At 42.9% G+C, this 13,436-nt stretch overlaps 1 protein-coding gene across 2 annotated transcripts in view; it reads left to right on the plus strand.

The window, feature by feature from the left end:
- The first annotated feature begins 1,354 nt into the window (after positions 1-1,354).
- Positions 1,355-13,436, plus strand: part of sh3gl2a (SH3 domain containing GRB2 like 2a, endophilin A1) — a 73,318-nt gene continuing 61,236 nt past the window's right edge. For both annotated transcript variants that reach the window (XM_084047584.1, XM_084047585.1), the window contains exon 1: positions 1,355-1,551. In XM_084047584.1, the coding sequence (XP_083903710.1) occupies positions 1,507-1,551 (45 nt within the window). In that variant the 5' untranslated portion in view covers positions 1,355-1,506. The remainder of the gene's footprint in view (positions 1,552-13,436) is intronic.

Genomic DNA, 13,436 nt, shown 5'->3' on the forward strand with positions numbered 1-13,436 from the left:
GTACTCTATAGAGCATGCCCTCAACATGTGATTCCAATTTAAGTATGATTGGATGTTCATGATATATGATATGTATTTTTATAATAGCCTAAATGTGCCCCACCCACATATGTTTAAAGCAATTACAGGCCAATGGTATGGAGTATAAAAACCCTGTTTATTGTCTCCGCCAGGCCGAAAGGCATGGCGAGAGAGTATGTTTTACCCTCTGTCCGTCCGTCCGTGTGTGTGTGTGTGTGTGTGTGTGTGTGTCCGTGTGTGTGTCCGTCCGTCTGTGTTCCCCTTTATTTATTCATTTTTGCAATATTTGGGGATGGAGGAACTTCTTTGCTGGTCTACTGTACTGGCCTGGCGGAGATAAACAAGTTTGTCAAGATTCTGCCTGTAGCTAATACCATTGCTTGCTACTGTCCCAGGTTCAGTATGGCCTACCCACTCTTCTGATGATTGGGTTGCCTTGTCAAAGTCATCCAGCACATTGAACCACGTTATCTGCTCACGCTGCATGGGTGAGAGGGGCATCTGGTTGGATAAAATGTAAATATTGTTTATTTTTTTAAGATATTTTTAATACCAAAAGATAATACCTAAAAAAATTAAATGAAAAAGGACCATTACTGCATCAAAGCATTGGCCAAATTGTCAAATAATATAAGAAAGAGGCAAACATTTGTGAAACAGCTGATCTACAAGCTCATAACAATGGCTCGCATCATTGTAGATCGGCTATTTTCACAATAGGTATCTGCGGAACAGAGTCAAACTAAATGTAATGTCCCAACTCCTACGATTTCAAGTGCTTGTCAGGGTGGGGGGTCCCCAGTTCAAATATGATTATTTTGGGGGTCCCCTCAGTTTTGGGGGGTTCCCCCAGTTCAAATATGATTATTTTGGGGTGTCGCGGCCTGAAAAGGTTGAGAACCACTGCCCTAAAGCCACTTCGGTTACTGACTAGGAATAGTTGCCGCTCGGTGTAAAAAGGGCCACTGTTGGGCGCTGTCCACTCCACGGTGCTGAAGCTCCGTCCGTCCTCTCAGTAGCCTAGCCTACGTAGGAGATATTCCTGCGACTCTCTGTGCTTATGTTTCACTGTCTCAAAGAGAAGAATAGTCACCCATCAGGGAGAGGTTATTATACCCACCTGCACTGTCCTGTATCCGTACCTTCATGAACCACATTATCATCGTACATTTTAATAAGGATGTCGTGACGATAACATCGGTCTCTCTCCACGGTCGGCTTCACCATCGGCGGCCTCTTTAAAAGGGGCCTGGTCACGACCGAACCTACGTCACGGGGACGCTGTGTACGACGCTCAGTCGTCCGATCACGGCTTTACCTCACACACCGCTCACAGGAGATTCCTTCTGGTTACGAACAGACATAGAAAGGGGCTTGCCTTGCTGTATCATCAACCCACCACATTATTATAGGACCGACATTCCGTTACATAGGCCTAGTCCTCCACCAGCATCCGTTCGTTGACATCCCAACCAGAGAGTAACCATGTCTGTAGCGGGATTCAAGAAGCAATTCCACAAAGCCTCACAGGTAAGGAGGAGAAACACTAGCCTATTGCCGAAAAAAAAAAAAACTGGCTGTTGGAGAGTGCGGTAATGATTTGATACGTGGATCATTTGCATAAATTATGTCGCAAGCCTGCGGTGGTGGTGGTGCTGCACTGGTAACGTGGGAGCAGGGTGCACTCCATTACCTGCTGTGCAGCGATGATCAGCTCCATGGGTGACATCGAGTTGCTTGAAATTGTTTTTGGCACAGAGTCTATGTATTATGTCTGTCTATGGCTTACCGACGCTGATGTGTTTCTGAGCAGAAAACGGGATACTCGTCGACCGTTACGCGCTGACATAGCTCTGGTCCAGAGCGTTAGTGAGTTCTCTCTAAAGCTCTGCCAGCCGCAGTGCTCTGCTCATAGACCGAACATTCCACTGACTGCATTGCGAGGTCTCCGTCTTTAGCAAAAACAAAAAAGGAAAAATAAACAAAATTATTTTTGCTACTCACTGAAACAAAGGCTGTTTTGTATTGTTGAAGGACTATTCTCCAGGGTGGGAAGCCTCTCAGGACCCCACCTTCTCTGTATAATACACTTTTTGGGCAGAAAATAGAATATGTCCGCCAGACGGAAATGATTGTATTTACTCCACTGCGCCCTCTACGGTTTTGGTCAATGGTAATTTATATTGACCAGATCTGTAGAGGGCGCAGTGGAGTAAATACAATCATTTCCGTCTGGCGGACATATTTTATTTTCTGCCCAAAAAGTGTATTATACAGAGAAGGTGGGGTCCTGAGAGGCTTCCCACCCTGGAGAATAGTCCTTCAACAACACAAAACATTAATTTCTTTTGATAAGTAGCGAAATAGTTTCCTTTATTTTTTTACTACAGTTTTCAGAATTTTCAGTCCATGGGAGGAGCACCGCTCCTAAACAGAGCGTTAGAGAGAACTCGCTAACGCTCTGGACCAGAGCTAGCGCTGACACATGAAAACGTGATAGCGATAGGCTATGCATCTGATGATGATTTCGGGCTGTCGTGCATAAAGCTCCCGCTACCCTTCAGATGACATTCGGCGTGCTCTGCACACGGTATTCGCAGAACCGTTTAATTGCGACTATATTGGAACTCCCTCTAGCATCATGGGATGTGTGTTACATAATACAGTTCAGAGCAAATCCTTCTTTAACCTACCGTAACAGATGACCTCGCCGCCCTTTGAATGCACGACACGCGCATCTTTCACGGTCTGCTCAGAGACTGGTAGAACTACGTGTTATTGGCCTCCGAGCTCAATGTGAATCATCAGTCTTTCTCTGAAATGCTATGCAGGGGTAATCAATTCAAGGTGACCGAGATTGATAATGTTATGCGGCCGCAGGCATCACAGAAATGTTCTGGGCATTTAGCTAATAGGCTGCTCTCTGCCTCGTTACATTAGGCTGCTTATTTTCCATGTTCAGATTAAGAGGTCATCTTTAATAGCCATAGGCCTATTTGGTACTAGTCATTGAAAGGTTACGTCTATGCTAGCGTGTGGTCAGAAACGTTAACTGTATATTATTTTATAGTTTTTTGTTAATTTAAGTTGCTAATAATAGATTATAGAGTAGGAAGACACATTTTTAGATCCTTCAGCAACACAATGAGATTCTGCCTGGTCTCTAATTGGCGTTTTGGTTTGTATTCTGTTCTGTACCCCTCACAAGCAGGTGCCTTATGTCCTGTATAGCACACTGGTTCTCAACCTGTGGGCTGGGGCCCACTGGTGGGCAGAGAGGATATTGCAAGTGGCCCCCCAAATAATTGGCAAAAACTACTAAACTATAAAATAACATTAATGCTACAAAATGAATGTAAAAAAAAAAGGTCAGGATATGTTTTCTTTAATACCTTGGAAAATGAGTTTTCATTTTGGTACAGATGAATGAACTTCATCTGTACACCATTGATTGATCATTAAAGTAAACATGCTCTGAAAGTGCACGTGGCCCACCCATCTTACCACTTAACAGGCTGCCGTGTTAAGTGGTCAGATGGGTGGGCCGCACACGCCTTAGAGATTTTCGAGTGGGCCCTTACCAGAAAAGGTTGAGAACCACTGCTGGTGTAGCACACCTAGTCAGGCATGTAGATGGTTAAAGGGCTCATCTCAAGGGTTTTCTGTAGCTTTGATTTGTATTCTGTGCCTGAAAGATGTGGAGGGGTGGGGGGGGGGGTTGGTCCATTTCGGAGGGAGGTTGTGTGTGACATGCTCAAATGAACAAGTCAGCTCACTACCATGCCCAGCAGAAGGCCTCTAGCTGGGCTGGCTCACAGTGCTGTCAATTTGGACTGTATCTCTGACAACCAGCCTCTGCTGCTTGCTTTTTGTTTTTCTCACATTAGTGTACGTTTCCATATCCCTCTGCCTCTCTCTCCCTCTCTCTCTCTCTCTCTCTCTCTCTCTCTCTCTCTCTCTCTCTGTCTGTTTGTCTCTCTCCCTATCTCTCTCTCTCCTTCTCGCTCTCCCTTTCTCACATTACCTTTCCATTTCCTTCTTCCTCTCTCTCTGTCTGTCTTGCTCTCTCCCTCTCTCTTCAGCAGTCACTCATTATTTATCTAAAGAGCCCTGCCTCTAAATGGCGGTAGTCGACTGCCCCTGCCTGTGTTTATCTCTGTCCATTTCCAGGAGAGTTTACTGTGACAGAGGAGGATACAGGGAGTGAATCACCACACTAATAATAGCCAGGAGTCGACTGAATGTCAACTGCTTCACCGGGGTCAAACACGGGTGGCATTCATTTAACTACATGAAGTGGCTGAACAGGAAAGGGACATACATTTGTGGAGACAAGTGTTGGTTAACACAGAAGGGAATGTAACATGAAAGTGAACCTTATATACAATAGCAGCTCCAGGTATACACATGTTATTGTTGATGAGCATGCAGGTCTTCATTAGGCCAAAGCACATAGTGAGTGCACACACCTCTAATATACTCTATGCATGCACGACTGCACGTCAATGCAGATGTATGAATGAATCAAGAGTCAGATGATCAATAGTTTCACCTTATGTCAGGGTAAAATTTTACACTCAGAGTTAAAAGAACACTCAGGATGTTGTGGCCTATATTAGTGTATGTTTGGTGCACGGGATGGTAGGCTACGCACAACCTGAAATCGCTTTAGGAAAATCCGGCTCTTACGTGCCTGCTAAGGTACTGCGTAGCCTGTGTGGAGAGAGGCTCCCGCACGTAAGACCCTTCGTAAGGACCGCACGCAGTCCCTACGCAGCATCTCTTTGGTAAACCCGGCCAAGGACTGACAGATACAGAGATCTCCATATATGGGAACAAAAGGGACACAGACAGACGAGTACAACAGGTACTCTGACAAAGCCCCTGACACTATGACTCAGATATATTGGTCGGATCGGCGGTGCGATATAGGTGTGAGGGCCACATAGCCCAAACCTCTAGTATGAATACAATACCTAGACTCATTTTATTTAACACAATTATTATGTTATGTAATTTTTAAAAAGTGTATGGGATTTTTGAATGGGAAAATGTCTATGACCCAGGAGGCATGGCTTTGACATTAGGACTTTGGTACTGTATTACATTGGCTCCAGACCTGCCTCAGGGATGGGCTGTCTCTCCATACCTTATACCATCTGCTCTCCTGGCTCACAGCACCATCCTCTCCTCTCTCTATATGCCCTCTCCTCTCCTCCTGTCCATAGCCCACGGTGCCATGGCACCATCTTTGCCCCCCCCCCCCCTCCTTTTTCCCTCTATTTTCTGCTAACCCTATTTTCACTGAATGTTGGCCTAATTGTTTGCAATTTAGGCATTTTGCAGACTTGTTTCCGGAGAACCATTCAAAGTTCTTCAGTAACTACCTCAACCTGCTGCGGTGAGAGTTTGGCATCTGCTTGAGACAGATATTGCTATCTCCATTTCCCTGTGTAACAGCCAGGTCAATATCGCTTCTTCAGTCTGGGCTTTATGACGCAGAACTCTGTCATAAAAAGGACCGTAGCAAAGCAGTGAGAGGTTTTATAGGAAAAATAGAGACTGGGATAAAATTGACTTTTTAATTGCCACACGGACGTTTTGTGCAAGATGCCCTTGTTCAAGTATTCAGGAGCCAGTTTCATGAGTCATCTTATTTTCTATGAGGTTTTATAGGACTCAGACACGCATGCACGCACACGCACGCACGCACGCACGCACGCACGCACGCACGCACGCACGCACGCACACACACACACACACACACACACAAACAAACATTTAGACTCAAATTCAATCATTCAATCATGCCTCACTCGCACTCTCACCTGCACATTAGCTAACTATCTCCCCTTCTCACAGACGCCCACATGCTCCATTACCTAGTAATTTAGAACACACATGCACAGTCAATCTCATATCTTGTCTGGTGTGCATGTGCAAGTACACAAACTCAACTTCATTTATTCTTTGCCATTTATTGCACACATACTTCTAGAATGCGGAGTGCAGACCTACAGTTTATGAACTCTTCTGTCTGGCTCTTGTAGAGTCCATCCATCACTGTTATGTAATATGTATTTCACTTGTATTGCATGCACAATCTCACTTTTCTCTTGTACACACATACAGTCCATCACTGTTAAATTTACAGAAAACACACCTCAAGGACATTGGATCTCAGCATGGTCCCTTAATAACAGGTGTCATATTTAAAGCAGGGAAAAGGCACAGGGCATGAAGGGTAAAACCCAGAAGCTCCACCGGAAATTACTTTTTCAACCAACCAACCAATCCATTGCATGTGACCATGAAGTCATTATTCTGCATATACCGCCAGTCATAAATCACAATTATAATTATAATGATCCGTTTTCTGATAAGGCCATTGGCCTCGACTGTGAAATTTATCCAGTCATATCTTAACAGCATTGACCGTATAACCAGGCCGATTCTTTTCCCCCAGATGCAGTGGCTTGTGTCTGGTATTTGTTTAGAGGTGAAAGCTATTACGAAATCAGTCCACTCCACTTTGCCCTAAGCAGGAGCTATGATGAGTCAAATGAGCCTCACTGGAACAGATGGAGAAGAGATGTACAAATAGTTCTCAACACACAGCAGAAGAGACAGAACAGGCATGTGTGTGTGTGTGTGTGTGTGTGTGTGTGTGTGTGTGTGTGTGTGTGTGTGTGTGTGTGTGTGTGTGTGTGTGTGTGTGTGTGTGTGTGTGTGTGTGTGTGTGTGTGTGTGTGTGTGTGTGCGTGCGCACGTTCCAGTTCCACACAAACATTTGTAGGCATTGTGAACTGATAGTATCTGCAATTTTATCCACTCTAACAATAGCCTGTGATTTGGGGAACATGTTATGTGGGCACATTTCAGTCAGTTAAAGCCTACTATACTTTACTAAAGTATATGCACGTTTTTGTTGTTGTTGGGCTGGTCTTGTCCTGCCTTAACCATCCACATGTGGCGATGACTAAGGAGGAAATCTGAAGGACGATGTAGATAATAGATTAGAGCAAGTCATTAGACTATCTCTTGCACAGTCCCTCTCATTCTAATTAAGGCACCCTGCCAGCAGGAACCTATAAATATGTTCTGTTAAAAAACATACTGTTGTGGAGGGCGAGGAAAGATTGACTAAGTGTGTCAGAATGAACGCCTGGTGGCTCAGCCAGTTAGAGCACAGACCATACAGGTATTGTATGCTTGTTTGCATGTCTCTCTTTCTCTGTGCTTGGGTTCCTGTCTCTACACTGACCTATCTGGAAAATGAAGTACAAAATGCCCCAAAAATACATATATAAAAAATAATGAGATCGGGTGAAATGCAAATCTTTGTGGGGTTATGCACAGTTTTACAGTTGGGCTGGTTGTGCTTGGTAAATTACAGAGAGGGATACAAGCCCATGACTGTTCAAGTTCGCTGTAATGGTTTGCTAACAGTATGCCATGAGCTCCAAGTCTACCTGTACTGTACAGATATCACCCATAGATCATTTTGTCAATGTCAATTACTGTATAGCAGCTGTATATTGGTATTGGACGATATTTGACTCGTTGACTGCCATTGGCATATCTGCAAATACGTTAACTGTCACCGATGTCAGTAGCCGATGTTTATCTGCTGTTGTGATGCATACATTTTGCCCTAGCTATGTTGGTGTGTTGGTGGTGTGTTGGTTATCTTCCCATCTGCAAATTCTGGAACAGTTATGTTTATAAGGAAGATGTATTTGTTTCCCTGGCACAAAAGGAGGAATGAATAACAACAAAAAAAAGAAATAAATAGTATTGGTATCGGCTATTGGCCAAATAGTTATTTTAAGCATCGGAATCTGCCCAGAATGTCCATATCAGTGCAATATACATACTGTATATCATGATGTTCTTAAGTCATATCAGTTGACCAGGCAGGTAGTGCGTTTGATGTACTGTATGGCCAGGTACATTTTACCTTGCAGATTTTACCATACATCTTGCCCATTTCCGTTTTTGATTTCCTGCCTCTGAATCGATATGATGTTTGATTTGCTGATTGATAAGTGTGAGTTTTTGTCCCTGTTCTGCCTGTGTTGACTTGTACTTTTTTTTTTTTTACCATACCTGAGTGTTCTGTATGTCCCTGTACCATGTCCCCAGTACCAGTGTCACCAAAGACTGTCTCAAAGACAATCTCAGTGGCAGCTGCAATACTGTAAATCCCTCTTACAGTATGTTATTCTATAGACTATTTTTATATTTTCCCAGTGCTCGGGGGAACAGATATTAGGTGCAGCGAGGCTCAAGTACAGTAATGTCAACAATGTTGAACTTTGCCTCGGGTGCCTTGCTATGTTTTTTCCACATAATTGCCGTTTCATAATTGATTAAGGCCTCTGCTGTGCGTGCATGTGTGTGTGTGTGTGTGTGTGTGTGTGTGTGTGTGTGTGTGTGTGTGTGTGTGTGTGTGTGTGTGTGTGTGTGTGTGTGTGTGTGTGTGTGTGTGTGTGTGTGTGTGTGTGTGTGTGTGTGTGTGTGTGTGTGTGTGTGTGTGTGTGTGTGCTTTAGCCACTTGCCTGCAGACGATTAAATGGGTATTCTAGAGGTACTTGAATATGCTGTTGTGTTCGTAGGCAGACGGGTGAGAAATAATCATTTGACTCAGCAGAGAATTAAATGAATCTCCATAAGCTATAAAGAACAGCCCTGTATCATTATAATCGACACAACACCCCAGAGCGCTCAAATCGTCCTAGACTCTGTGTAATGACCCCCCAGTTATAACTGTAGACTCACCACCCATTTTCCGCCCCTTCATACTCTACCTCACCCGCACTCCTCATCCCTTAGTAGTAGTAAACGGTTTTTATTTGAGACTAAAAGGAGATGCACAAGTAGCAATCATAGATAAAATCATAGATTGGATCAAAGACTGAATTGTGGGTACATCATTAAAAATAAAAGCATAAAAGTGCAAACAAACAACACAATCCCTTGTGTCAGTTCTTGTTGCCTATTTTTGGTTAATTGTGCACATATTTTATGTTTGTTATTTTGATAGACATGAACCTTGTCCACAAATGCTGACATATGTTAGGATTTATTTACCTGTTATTATTCTACAACATTTTTGTTTGTTTGCTAATTCTGTGTTAAAGCACTCCCCCACCATGGACCATTCCTTCGTCCTTACAGTGTACACTGGATGAGCCCTGCTGGGAGCGGAGCTAAGCTCCCAGTAGCGCGTGCATGTGAACTCCCCTGTCAGTCAAAATTCCCTGACAACCAGTCGATTTCCTCCTATCAGTGTGAACTGTGTGAAGTGTCACTCGTTTGTCATTTTAATATTCAGTGTTGTTGGGACATTGATGTGAGATTCTTGAATGACATTCACTTGAAAGCTGGGCTCAATGTGAGCTAACACAACATTAACGTTAACACAATCAACTGGCAAGTGCAGAGAAACACACTTCAACACACAATGCAGTACATGTGTCAGTTCCAGTCTAGCGTATTCGTGATGGCATGGCAATGAGCTAGTAAACAAAGCGACAACACTGTGCGTCAATGATAGCTGCCGGGCACACGCACGCACGCACACACACACACACACACACACACACACACACACACACACACACACACACACACACACACACACACACACACACACACACACACACACACACACACACACACACACAGTCGTACACATTTATCTGTTATCGTTTATACAGAGGTCAATGGACTACAGACAGTATCATTCCTGCTTATGCTTATCGTGAATGGCTGAAATGTCCAGAATAATAACATGAAGGTCAGTTTGTGAGTGTAGTGATAATGCTGTATTGACTGTTGAGGTGTGAGATAAATATCTCTCTGTCTCTGACTCTGTCTGTCTCTGACTCTGTCTGTCTCTCTCTCTCTCTCTTTCTCTGTCTCTCTCTCTCTCTGTCTCTCTGTCTCTGTCTCTGTCTCTGTCTCTCTCTCTCTCTCTGTCTCTCTCTCTCTCTCTCTCTCTCTCTCTCTCTCTATATATGTATATGTATATGTATATGTATATGTATATGTATATGTATATGTATATGTATATGTATATGTATATTATGTATATATACGTATACGTATATGTATATGTATATATATATATATATATATATATATATATATATATATATATATATATATATATATAATTTTATTTTTTTCCTGTGTTCATTATTATGTAGTATATCTATGAATACAATATGCTTGCGTTGGTGACTAAAAGCATGTGGTGTGTGTGTGTGCAGTCCTTCCATGCATACAGTATACTGTATGTGTGCGAGTGCTTCCCTGCGTGCCTGTATGATTAATTCAAAGCAGTGTGAGCCTATGGGGAGCAGCACAGGGGCCCCAGTATGTGGCTGACGCCTGCAGGGCTTTAGGGCAGCAGATTGTGTGAGGGTGACTCATCCAGCCATGGCTTGATGCCTGTTAGTCCTACTGCAGTGCAGAGCACAACAGATCCATTTGGCAGATAAGAGAGTGAGGGAGAGAGGGATGGAGGTGTGGGGGAAAGAGAAGCTAAAGAGGGAGAGACAGATGGGGTGGAGTGGAGGAAAGAGAGAATGAGAGACGGAGAGAGAACATCGGGCACAAAGACAGACCTAGATAAGTGGCTCTCAACCTTTTCAGGCGTGACCACCCAAAATAATCATATTTGAACTGGGGACCCCCAGATAAATATTGTGAAAATAGCAGATCTACAAGCTCAAGGTGTTGTGAGCCATTTTCAAATGTTTTGCCTCTTATAATATTTGACACTTTGGCCAATGTTTGACCAGCTTTAATTGTATAGTTTGTTGATTACTTTGATGCTGTAATGGTAAAAAAAAATGGTTAAAAAGGTCTTAAAAGTCCTTAAATTGTCACTTCACTGTCATCTGGCAACCCCCCAAAAATCATGTGGGGACCCCCTTGGGGGTCCCGACCCACAGGTTGAGAACCACTGACCTAGATAAGTGAGCGAGCAACGTAAAGGAACAAATGTAAAACTATGTTTTTGGTTGAAAACACAAAACTATTGCTATGATTGCATGTAGCACCCACAGTACTGTGATGATTTGACCCCTGAAACAGAGACATTTTTAAACTCTGGTTTGTGGTGAAAAAGAATGAGAAACAGAGCAGATAGAAATGCACCAGTCATCACTGGACAGATAGTCGATACTAACCCTATAGTAGATGGATGGACAGACAGACAGGTGCATGGGTACACAATCCAGTCCTGTTGAACCCTAGCATCCCTATTCTGGGGACATTTGCAGAAAATAGCAGATCTACAAGCTCTATCCAGGAGTTTCCAGCATCCCATGAGAATTCATTTGACTGATATCCATGTATATCAATGTGGCCTGACAGATATCAAAAAGGCTCATATTACTTTGTCTGACGTTACCTTCCGCAATTCCTTTCGCAAGTGCTTGTGAAGATGATGTTGAAGTGGCCGCGGTTGTTGACTCAAAGTAAAATTAAAAGGGATTAGACTAAAAGGGATTTTGCAGTGTACACCAGTTAAGCGTCGTACCTGGGGTGATCCCGTCCCGTGGTCTCTAGTGTTTTATTCTTTATTTAATTTGTATTCTTATTTATTTTACTTGGGTTATTGACATTTGCTCATAGCTGTAGCCTAACTCATGTGTTTCATTACTGCTGTTTGCTATGACACCTGAATCTCCGCATGGGGATTAAATTATGCTTGTTAAGCAACTTTGGGGCTTGATAATAACGCATTGATCATTCATTTGAAGCTGTGTGGAGGGAGATCTAAAACATATGTAGGACAAGTATGTAATCCTGTTTACATTACTAACCTTATACAGAACTGCAGCTGCATGACTACAGGAGCAGCCTCCTGCAACATGAACATCCTGCTGTCTGAATGAAATCTGGCATTGTTGAAAGAAGTCATGTCTTGTATGATACACGGCCACTTTTTAACGTCATCTTCACGATCACCAATCACGCAGGTTGACGCCAAACTAATCTGACCCTTTTTTATTTCTGTCTTTTGACTGACACAGATCACTCAAATTAATTGAATAGCTGACAACCGTAAGTGATGCCCATAATTTGCGCACTCTCGTTAACCCAGTAAGCTCCCTAGGAAACTTGTGGAGGCTATAGATCTGCTATTTTCGGCGAAGAGATTTGGTGTAGAGGGAGTAAAACAGCGTACCAAGTACAGAGTCGACCCTGGTCAACTTAAGTATTATTTTACTAATTATAGAGAGTTTAAATGGTTAATAAAATCACATCCTGTGTGAAGAGAGTGGTGCCTTTGATGAGCCCCGTATTGTCATCACCGTGTTGTCATCAATGTTTGTTTATTGGACATACATACATACATACGGACGGACACACGGACAAAGTCAGATATAGGAGTGGTTGGCACCACTCAAAAATACAATATTAGGAGCATTGGCTTAGTGATGGGGGAGAAATAAATGCCAGTAGCGCATTTGCTGTATTGATTTGCAGTGTAAACAAACGTTACCTTGAGAATGGATGAAGGTGAACAGTGGCAGTTCAATCACTTATCATCTGGAGGGAGAAGCAGAGCATTTTAGGGTGGATTTATCACCTGAAAGTTTGAATAAAAAATATGAAAAACAAATCCTGTGGATCTCAAGATCCACATGGGAATGGCATGGCTTTATGTGGATCTCGGACTCCATCTGGCCAGCCTGTGATGTCAGTAGTCTATGACGTATCTATATGACTGAAAATCTGGGCAAGGTTTCAGCCTGTTCCAAGCCATTGTTGTTATTATAGTTTTGACATTTTCATCGTTTTTAGGACGATGCACGCGCCATATACTGATGACATCAGGGATCTCCATATATGGGCACAACAGGGACAAGGACAGACATACGTATATAGATATCTCCATCCTATATTAAAATGGGCTACTGGGAGGACTGACTCAGACATTACCCTAAACAAACCCATATATGGTCCATACTGTATATGGTCATGTGCATGTATGGGACCGACCAACTTCAAACTCGGCGCGCGCATAGGGGCAGTGGCGTCAGTTCAGCAAAAGCTAGGGTATGGCAGCAGTAGGGTGACCTCATGCACGCGCGCAGTTTATATATTCATATATGTGGTTTCTATGCTATCTATGCATTACATCTTCTAAAATGATGAAATGAAATGTAATAATTGAGGAGCCAATGAGTTGTAGATATAATTGATATGTTAAATATGTGTTATGTACTGTAATACAGCATATAACATTATGATATAATAATATATTATTATATGTAATAATATATAATATAATATATAACATCATTAATACAATATTTATTATAGTACTAGACCATACCCGGTCGGCGCAGCGCATCCGTGGGGGGATATGCGCACATGATCTGGCAACCCGG

The sequence above is a fragment of the Gymnoscopelus microlampas genome (assembly GCF_963454915.1).
Source record: "Gymnoscopelus microlampas genome assembly, chromosome: 2".
NCBI classification, from domain to species: Eukaryota; Metazoa; Chordata; class Actinopteri; order Myctophiformes; family Myctophidae; genus Gymnoscopelus; species Gymnoscopelus microlampas.